This window comes from Manis pentadactyla, chromosome 16 (assembly GCF_030020395.1).
Source record: "Manis pentadactyla isolate mManPen7 chromosome 16, mManPen7.hap1, whole genome shotgun sequence".
Classification (NCBI taxonomy): Eukaryota; Metazoa; Chordata; class Mammalia; order Pholidota; family Manidae; genus Manis; species Manis pentadactyla.
The window spans coordinates 9,822,102-9,832,886 of NC_080034.1; the positions used below are offsets into that span (position 1 = coordinate 9,822,102).

General features: G+C 43.5%; 1 protein-coding gene across 1 annotated transcript in view; it reads right to left on the reverse strand.

Moving 5' to 3' along the window:
* COL19A1 (collagen type XIX alpha 1 chain) overlaps window positions 1-10,326 on the reverse strand; it is a 285,300-nt gene extending 274,974 nt beyond the window's left edge. Inside the window, exons 1-2 of the mRNA XM_036916243.2 lie at window positions 10,255-10,326; window positions 677-803 (exon numbers count right to left, since the gene is read on the reverse strand). Coding sequence (XP_036772138.2) covers window positions 677-767 — 91 coding nt within the window. The 5' untranslated portion in view covers window positions 768-803; window positions 10,255-10,326. The remainder of the gene's footprint in view (window positions 1-676; window positions 804-10,254) is intronic.
* Window positions 10,327-10,785: the final 459 nt, after the last annotated feature.

Sequence of the window (10,785 nt, forward strand, 5' to 3'; positions counted from 1 at the left end):
GATCAGTAACTTACACATACTCAATATGCAAGAAGAGTCTTCCAAACAAGTCACATAACCACTTCTTGAAAATCAGATGTGGAAATAAATGTTTCAAATTGCCTTCAAGCTCTTTGGAAATATTTATAAGGTTGATAATTTAACAATTGCAAATAAATATTACCTGTTTAGTCCCAAAAGGGCTCTAACAACTGTTAATCTTTTGCTTACCTCACCTAAGAGACTATAAAACTGATATATAATTAAATTATGTTTCCTTTTATATCTCCCATTCTGTTTTTCACTTTCTCCTGTTTAAGATTAGTTTGTCCCTGGTTAATACCCAATGTTGATGGGGTTCTGTACTTCTCATTTCAATAACTTGAATAACTTAAAGAGGAAAGGAAGAAATATACATACAGAAATGCAGCAACATTTTTATTTATAAACTTCAGTAAGAGAAAGGAAAGGCTATTTAGACTAATACAATGTAATATGCATATGAGAAATGAGGTAACTTTAGAAATTCTCAATGTATGATGTGAAAGTCAAGTGGGGAAACAATGAATTTGTTTTGCACTAGTTGATTTAATCTATGACTTCTTCAACCTTAACAAGATTTATCTTAAGAAGCTTTTGAAATAATTTAAAGACTATAAATAACACTGGTGACTGGACAAAGAGGTGGCCCAGATACCTGGCTTGTCCCTGAATGTCACCGAAGCGGAAGCAGGAAGCGACAGCATTACCGCCCAGAGCCAGAGTCCCCAGGACCCAGGGTGCCTCATTGTGCCTCAAAACCCTGGGAACAGGTGGCCACAGATCTGCAACAGAATAAAATATTTTAATTAAGCCTAATGTATACAGTTCCTTTTATTACTATCAACAGAAAATCCTCATCACCAGAGAACGCAATCACTTTTTACATTACATATGTAATTATACCCATATGCCAATATATACCTTAAGCATATGAAAGAACTCTGAAAATATTTTAAGATTAGTTCCTAATTATCAATGTCCATACAGCCTCTTATAACTTAAGTTTCTTCTCCTTCTAAATGTTTTTTTTAAATCTCCACCACTTACAATGACATGTGTATATATATATTTTTAATCCTGGTAAATACACAAAATGTAAAATTTACCATCTTAACTATTTCTAAGTGTACATTTCAGTGGAATTAAGTACCGAATATTGTTGCATAATCATTACTGCCATCCATAACTTTTCATCTTGCCAAACTGACACTGTGCACCTATCAAACAATAAATTTCCATTTGTCCCTCCCCCAACCCCTGGTGTCTACCATTTTCCTTCCCATCTCTTTGAATTTGACTACTCTAGGTGCTTCATATAAATAGAATCATAGAGTATTTATCCTGCTGGGACTTTATTTCACTTTACCATAATGTCCTCAAGATTCATCCATGTTGTAGTATGTGTCAGAATTTCCTTCCTTTTAAGGCTGAATACTATTCCACTCTATGTATATAGCATATTTTATTTATTCATTCATCCTGATATACCCTTGCATTGCTCCCACTGTCTGGCTATTGTGAATAATGCCACTATGAAGATGAATGTACAAATTTCTGTTCAAATCCCTGCTTTCAAATCTTTGGGTACATACTAAGAAATGGAATTATCCTATGATAATTCCATTTTCAATAACCCAAAGGTCCACCAAACTTAGCAATTGCATTTTATATTCCAACCGATAGTGCACAATGTTTCCAATTTCTCCACATCCTAACCATCATTACTGTTCTCCGTTTGTTTTTTGTTTTAAAAGCAGCTACCCTAATGGGTGTGAGATGGTACCTCACTGTGGTCTTTTAATTTCCCTAAGCATTAGTGATGTTGAACATCTTTTAATGTGTTTTTAGCCATTTGTATATCTTCTTTGGAGAAATGTCTGTTTAACCCTTTCCCATTTTCCAATCTCGTTGTTGGAGCTCTTTATACATCCTGTATAGTAGCCCCTTATCAGATCTATGATTTGCAAAAATTTTCTCATTCTGTGGGTTGCCTTTTGACTCTGCTGATTGCGTCCTTTGATACATAGAAGTTCTTTATATCGTCTAATTCACCTTTTTTTCTTTTGTTGCCCATTCTTTTTGTATCATATGCAATTATTTATATTTTGAAAACATAACTATTATTCACAAAAAAAATTCTATTTTCTCTTCTGAATATTAGTTTTACATATTTTGGCTTAACTGATATCATTACATTCTCTATAAATTTCACTATGCTGTTACTGGATTGAATTATCACTGCTACTGGAGTAATCACGGCACACATGAAAAGTAATCTTTCCTTCTATTTGAAGAGAAAAACGGACGTGTGCAATGCCTACCCCAGCTGAGCCTGCCATTGGCATATTTAACAGTAGAATGTTACCTCCCATAATTGTTTGTCTTTCTGAATGTGGACTACTCCTGTAGAAGTGCTACAATAAGAGATTTAGTAAATAGGATCCCTGTAATAGAAAACTTAAACATTATTTAAATTAATTTTTTATAGTGAATTAACTACCATGGAAACAAATTGCAAGTAAAACTATGATGGTTCCCTCAGTGTATTTGACAATTGCAGTATCATTGGAATAGCTACTCTAGGAGTTCTAAATATGCAAATAATATCATTTATTTGCCATCATTCAAAGTTCACTCAAGAGTTAAACATAAAAGAATCCACCATATAAATTCCTAAATGCTGTCAATAGACATTTCAAGATTTTAGATATTTCTGGATGAATAGCTAGAAGCAGCAATTTCAGTTAAAACTGTATATGTGCTTCTAAACATCAAATAGCTGGTTTTGTGCCTTATTTCTTGTGAACTTTCTCATCTAGATATAATTCTAATCCTCACATGACTTTACAGACTTATCCTAGCTATTATCTCAAGTCAGCTGGGAACTGGTAAAGCAATTAATTCTATTTCAAATAAACAAACTCACAAATATTAATCTAACTTTCAGAGAGATCCTTGGTTGTTTGCATTTTTAACCAAAGTGATTTTTATTAGTTGATAAATGAGCAGTATAGTATAGTGATTAAAACCACAGCTTCCCATCTGGGTTCTACTACTAATGAGCAAGTTTTATACTTCCGCTGAGTTTTCATTTAAGTCACCTGATAACTGGAAATAATATTAGCAATAAATTATTTAATACATGCAAAAAGTAGAGGGCTGTGAACATAGTTCAAAGACTACATGCTATTATAAATGTTTGCTCTACATATTCATAAATAATAATTAGTAAAATTTTAGTTATATTTATCTCCTCAGTCTGAGGTTGATATTGATATTTGGGCAATGAAGAAGTGCTGAAGCATCCTAGATATTCAGGTGCAGTGAAGTTTTGGTCCCTGTGACAGCAACGAAAAACCAGAGAACTGTATAACTATAAGCGTATTAATTCAATCTTGAGGTTACCAACTATTTCCTTGAGCTACTTAGGGGATGACAGCCATTAGCTTCAAGCTCCTTTATCCAAAATGTTTGAAGAGGAAGATGCTCTGGTTAATTGACTAAACATTCTGGTTACTGAAGAACTGCCGTCCCACCACTCCACTGAAATGTCTCTTGCCAAGTTCAGCAAGAACTTGAGAAAAAAATACTTTTCTCTCCCCGTCTAATCAACTTTTGGTGGCATTTCCAATAGCTGACCACCCCCTCCTTCCTCAAATTCTCACTCTCACAGTCCTCCTTGCCCTCATACTCTCTGGATTCCCTTCTCATTCCTCCTCTTAGATCATTTTTGCCCCTGATTTCTTAATGTTGGGGTCTTCCTTGCCTATTTCTGTATAATGTCTCCTTTGGTGATCTCATGTTCTCTCGGCTCTAAACAGTTATCTGTCAGGTGATGCCTGTAAAATTTATATCTGCAGTCCAGTCCTCTTGTCTAAATTTTAGACTGTGTACCCAGCTGCCTACTCAATATTCCCTCTTCGATATGTCACAGACATCTGTGACTTAATATGCTCAAATTAAACACTTGATTCTAACCACAACTTGCTCCTCTCATGGTCTTCCCACCGTAAATAATTAGCACCCATCAAAATGCTCGAACCAGAACCCGTGTCGCACTGATTCTTCTGTCTGCCTCATCATCATCTCCCACATTCAAACCATCAACAAGTCACATCAGTGCAGCCCCAAACACGTCTCAGATCCACCTCTGCTCCCCATCCTGCTGCCACTACCCTAGTTCAGGCTGCCCTGGTCTAGACTCCTCAACAGCTTCCCCACAGGTCTCCCCCAGCCATGAAGCGCTTCTGACCAGATTCATTCTCAGGGAGTATTAGAGAGCTTTTCATAAAATTAGAATCAATTCAAATCCTTTCATGGTTTCCTATTGTACTTCATATATAATCCAAAAGCCTTTCTCTGGCCTAAAGTGCCCTTGCTCTGTTATTCTCTCACTCAGATTATCTTGTCTGCGTTCATATGTGTTTACTGCCCTCACTCAACACTGAGCTCCTGAGGGCAGGGACTATGTCTCGTCTGTCACTGTATCCCAGGCACCTAGGATAGTATCTGGAAAGTCAAGGGCTCAATAAATATTCTTTCAGTTACAGAAAAGTAAGAGACTGCTAATTTTCAAAGCTTAAGATACAGTAAAATATCTTTGAATTTAGAAGCAGTAAAGATTAAAAACTTATCTTTGAATCTGTAGAGATAATTAAATCTTTTGTAATCCTTAAGGCTTTTCAAGGTATTATAATACTTCAATCATCATCATCATGAACATCCTCTCTCTTTATGTATTTCTAAAATGTGTTCACTAGTTGAGATTTCTGTTTTTTGATTCTGACAAGTAGAGATGTACCACTCAGCTACCAACATTTGAAAAAACCTAATGAAAGGTCTCCAAATGAATTCCTGTATACATTAAAAAAAAGAACACACACACCTTTTCCAGATCTTTAACCTCTGCTGCAGGCAGGTGCAGGGTTGGCCCCAACAAAACTGTCAAGGGGAAAACACCCCTTGCTGTCCTGCTGTCCTGCTTCTGCCGATCTTTCTCCCTGTCCCCGGATACCTGCTGCTGTCAGGCTGCTTGCTGCTCCACTGCATTCCCAATAGGGTGGTCAGTGAAGACCCTCAGAATAAAACATGCGGCTGCTGAGGTTTCTTAAGGCCCTCAAATCACTTATTTCCAAACTTCTACAAAGATGGCTCATGGCACATCTTATGAAGAATATGGAGAATACAGGTCACACATGTTCTCATTTTCTGAAGTAGAATTCCTTTTACTTATGGTATTATATTTTAATATTCTTAATAACAGCCCTAACATTAGTGTATGGCAAGAGATCCATATACCATATGTCTAAATATGTGAAGGTTTTTAAAAAAACTAATAAAACTGGTAAGAAATATCTGCTTTATCCTCCTATCTTGGCAAGTTTACCTTCACAAAGACCTGAAAGCCCAGGTCAAGCCTGGCCTGAACAGAACAGGCTGCAAGGGGTGAACTGGGCCTGACCACACTCCTCCCTCATTTCTCCCCACTCCCAGCTCCATCCACAGCATGCAGGCCTCACCACAGCAGGGGAACAGGCCGGCAAGTCTACCCTCTGGCCACAGCACCCGCCACCAGCCTCTCCTCGACATGCCCTGGGGCCCGGGCGAGCTCCCACCCGAGGCTTGGTCTGCCCCTGGGAAAACAGACCTAAGGAAGAGGTCCTCCTGGTCCGGCAGTAGGATTAAGGGTCATGTGGTCAGGGAGCTTCAGAAGCTTGGGCTTTGGGCAGGCAGGTCCTGTTACCCGGGTGGACTCCCAGCCCTGAGAGCCGGAGCTTGTCCAGAGCAGGGCCAGGTGGCGTCCTCCTAAATTGTAGGGCCAACAACAGGGACTCTCTTGCCTGGACCTAAGGGTGCTACAGGTACCAGGTTCTTCATCTGCAGATAGAAACCTTTAAAGCTCACAGAGATCTCGGAGGCTGGGATTCAAGTTCAGGACTGCCTGATACGAACCCCGTCGTGTTACACCATGAGGCTTACTATCAGGATGGGGGGCTCACCTTCCACATTCCTACATGCTTCCCTTACATTTTTCAGCTACTCTCTATCAAGCTTCTAGCCAGACTCCAGACAGCGCCTTCCCAGTGCTACCGAGTTCCAGAGCCGTAAGTGTGAGCCGTAAGTGCCCAGGACTGGCCGCCTTGATGAGCTGCTGGAGCCCGAGTCCTCTAAAGTCACCCAGAGAGCCTGGCCTGTGACCCACTTTGTATTGCGTGGCAACAAAGAGCTGATGACCGGCAGAAGCCTGGCTCTGATCTCCCTCCAACCCATTGTTCTCACCCTCCATGGCCAACTGGAAGAGTTTGGAATACTGGTTGGGGTAAAGGCATTTTTTTTAAAAGTCACTATCCCTTAAACTTCCTTAATCCAGCTCTTGAAATCCTATAAGGCATATAGCAAAAATAGAATATTTAAATTAGGATATGGGTTTAAAAAAATTCCTAATTAATCTAGATTTGTGTAAAGAGAGCACAGAAAAGGCAGAAAAAGAACATTAAAACAACTTTTAGTCTCTCATTCCCTTGACACAATGAGGTTCCTGCTGTGTGCCATGGGGGACACAGTGATCATTAGGGACACAGCCGTGAGCCAGAGAGGGGGAGTCCCTGGTGTCAGTCTGGTCAGGGAGACTGAAAATCAACAAACACAGACATTATCCTTGAGAGAGAAACTCTAAGAAGCAAAGGAAAGCAGAGTTAAGTAGAGTGATGGAGTAGTGGGCTGGCGAGATAGGATGGTCAGGGGCTTCTCAGCAGAAGCTTCTGAGTAAACCAAACCAAACGTGCCTGTGGAACATTAACAATTTTACTGTTAAGCCTCCTAATGCCTCATAGTGTTCATTCTACATCTCTGAAATTTGGTATTAGGCAAAGGGTAGAGCATAAGATCTGAGAAAAAATAGAAAGTAACATGGAAAAGGGAATTTTGCTTTACGTAGGCTGTTCATGAGCAGCACATTTCAACTTTCAAAAAAGTAAGTTTTATTTGTTTAATGACTGAAAGAACCCAAGTTTTCAGAGCATTTGTCAGAAATAGAAATTCTGTGTAGTGACTGGGTAAAGGATTGATTTTTAAGTGAAGTACCCTCCAGTGCATCTGTCATAACTCCAACAAGAAAATCTGGCCATCCCGTTACTAAACGTCACACCTTGTAACTAAGCAAAAAATAAACAGGTGTTATACATCTGTTCTTTTACCAATCTTTAGAAAATCTCTCTTCAGTGAAGCTAGAGTAGATTCTCCAAGCTATTGGAGAAAACTGGCTGAAGAGTCATGTCTATAGAGGCAAAAATCCAAGCCAGTAATAGGACAAAAATCCTCAAGAGATTGGAACTAGATAAAGCATTATTTCATTATTTTATCATTGCCTGTAGTAATGAAACTGAAGCTACTGTGCAGAAATATTTTGCAGCTTAGCGAGGTTTCTGGACTTGTTATATTCTACAGAAACCTCTTGACCTTTAGTATTTTAATTATAGGCATTATCTTTAATTTAGGAACCCATGTTAAAATTCCAACGTCTTCGATTTTCACCCTTACATCAAACCTCTATCAAAGTCTATCAAATTGATTTTTTAAAAGTTTCTTGAATCCATGCCAACTGTTTCCTCTTCACAAAAACCACCTCAGTCCATGCCCCCACTATTGCTGACCTGGAAGTGTACAGCAGACTCCAAACTAGATGCCTCGCCTTGTTCCACTTAATTCCATCTCCCCACACTCAAAAATTCTATATCCTAAAACAAAGATCCAATCACTTTGTGTTTGCTTTATTAAAGTCTCCTGGTGGGCTTTTCACTGTCCACTCTTGAGGCAGTCAAGCCCTTTTACAATGGGGCCTCAACTCATCTGACCAGTCTTACAGCTGGCTAGCTCCTTTTAAACAGATGCCACTCCGTCACACTAGCCACAGTGCCCCAAAATGCACGTGCCATTTTGGCTGCTGGGCTGCCCCTCCCATTCTCTCTCCATTTGGTAAACATTTGCTTTGCCTGCCACATGCAGTTCAAATGCCACGTCCTCTATGAAATGTCTGAGACCCGTCAGAGGCAGAGTCCCTCATTCACTGTCCTGTGATCCACAGAGCTCAGCACCCAGCTCTGCCTCAGCACGGTCTGCAATGCATTGTAATAACTTGTGTACCTTCTGCCTCCTTTCTATGTGGACCATCTCAGAGAGAAAAGACCGGATCTTACTGTTGGCATTTTGTTTCAACTTGGCATTTAGTAGGCACTTATTTGATCAATTTGTAGGATGAATGTAGTCTAAGGTAATACATTTGGACTAAAATTAAACAAATAGAAGGTTGAAACTGCCAAGTAATACATCCAGATATGGATTTGACATTTATAGAAAGATCTGGATGAAGTGAAGCATTATAGGGAAATATAGGAAAAACTAATAAAAGAAGGCTCAGTGAATTTCGGTACTTTAGTGAGAAAAAATTAACACTATTGAAGTTCTCTTCCTTCAGCGAAAACATGTTCCCTGGTTCTTGGTGTTCGTACTTCTCGAAAGGCAACCAACTCAATCTCGCTTTCTCCAAGTCCTTTGTTATTTCTCCTGTCATTTCCAAACTAGTGTCTTCCTCCTGGAGGATCGCACCTGAGGTTCCCTCCAAGTGTGGCTAACTGATTCTCTTCACCTTCAACAACTTGTCTGATACTTTTTTTGATACTATTCTCAATTTCAAGCATCATGACAGGCTGACTTAGGCCCACAAAATAACACCCCAAAGAGCCCCTTGCATCCTAGCTTCTCCTTCCCAAAGTCTCCTTGGCAGGTGCTGTCTGCTCTCCTCATCTCAGGTTTCACCGCAGCTTGGATTCTCTGTCTCAGCCAGGCACATGACTGCCCACTCCCACCTCTAAGCCTTCACGCATGCCTTTCCTTCTGGCTGGAATGCCCTCTCCTGCTCTACTCTGCTAAGCCTGGTTGTTCTCTGCCTCTTTAAGATATACGTCCTCAACGTGGCCTGCCTTGAATAATCCAACTCTTAAATCCCATCCATTCTATTTTTTCCCAGCACCCTTTCCAGCTTATATATGAGCATATCTCTCCAGCCCTGCTAGCTTGTATTCCTGTGAATTTTTCATTCTTCCCTTGGATTTGTATTTAGATGCCAGTTAGCCATATAACCACGGTTGCAACCTCCATATCTTCTGCCTCTAAAACCACCCACACTGTGTACCCACTATTCATTTCTGCCTGCTGGAAAAAAAATGAACTAAAATTGCAGCATGAGAGATTAAACTGGAGGACCAGAAAGAAGGTGGAAATTTTCCAATTTTGGAGAATGGAAATGGGCTTCCATCTGTTTTGGATGATTTCGTCAGACGACGATTCGGAGATCATGCCCCAACTGTGATAATAACCACATTTGGTTTTCTTTCACCTCTTTGCTCTTTCTCTGACCTTTTCCTGTCAGGTTCAGCCTCTCTCTCCTGCTCTGCTGCCAAACCTTCTCCCCCTTTCCCAGGCAGCCCCACTTAGATTCCTTACCAGTTCGAGAGATCAGGGTGGACAGAACTTGCCTGGAAGCAGCTGTCAGTTATTCTGTCCATTCTCTGTCCCCTGGGGAGAGAATGCAGGGTTCCACCCGTGGGGATCACCCTCCTCTTTTCCACTCTGGAGACAAGATTCCAACTCAAAGAACCCTGTCAGCCCTCCACGGGACGAGGCTTTTAGGTACTTTGGGCATCATCTGAACACCTGGGCAACTCAGCGCCTCTTGGCAGGCACATGTGGAAGACGTCTAGTTAGGGTCCTGCAGCTTTCTAAGGAGATGTCGACAGGCCACACATGTGGGAAGTTTGAAAAAAAATCTCTTAACGAATGACAGTGGTGCTTGACTTGGGCAAAAGAAGCCCTCTTTCTTTCTCTCCCTTTTCCATCCTCTCCATGAACGGATGTAAACTCCTCCGGGGCGCCCGCCCGCCCTCCCACCGAGGCTCTCTCGCCCTTGGCCCCAGGCTGGGGAGCGCCCCAGGCAGCCTCGGAACTGCGGGTGCAAGGAGGCCCCACGACGACCTCCGCGCGCTTCCTCCCTCCCTCCTCCCCCTCGGGCTGCGGCCCGCGGCCGCGCTTCTCGGACGGAGCCCGTGACACTCCGCGCACCTCCGCGGCCGTCCGGGGCCCTGGGCCCCCGCCCCGCCGGCAGACCCCGCGGCGCGCTCGGGCCCGGTGCCTCCGCAGCCGGTCGGCACGCGGCGTCTGCCGGCCGGCCCGGCTCACCTGCCGCGGGCCCGCCGCCCTCGGGGCCGCCTCGCCTCCGTGCCCGCCCCTCCGGCGCGCCGGCGGCCGGCGTGCGCGCTGCCGGGCCGGCAAACTTGGTGGGACCCCGCGGCGGCCGCCGGGCTGCGCGCCGCCCCTGCTCGTGGCCGCGGGGCCCGGGCGCGCTGCGCTCGCCGCCGGCGGGGTGGCGGGGTGGCGGGGAGCCGGCCGGCGGGGACGCGCCGGGGCGGGCGGCGCGGGGCGGGATCCCGCCGGAGGCCGCGCGTGGGAACCCGGGGCGGCGCGTCGGAACACCGCGCCCGGCCCGAGGGCGAGGCCCGGGACCTCCGCCCCGCTCTCCTCGCTCCCGGGGGGAGCGCCTCCAGACCCCGACCCAAACTGAAGACCTGACGGCGGGAGTGGAGGCTGTTTGTTTTGTGCGTTTAACCCCGTGGATGTGCTGCTCCTGCAGTGGCCCGCGTCGGCCGTGCTCTTGGTCCCGCTTTACCAGCGCACGTAGCCCGAAAAGCCCCTCGAACTAAAGTCCGCAGC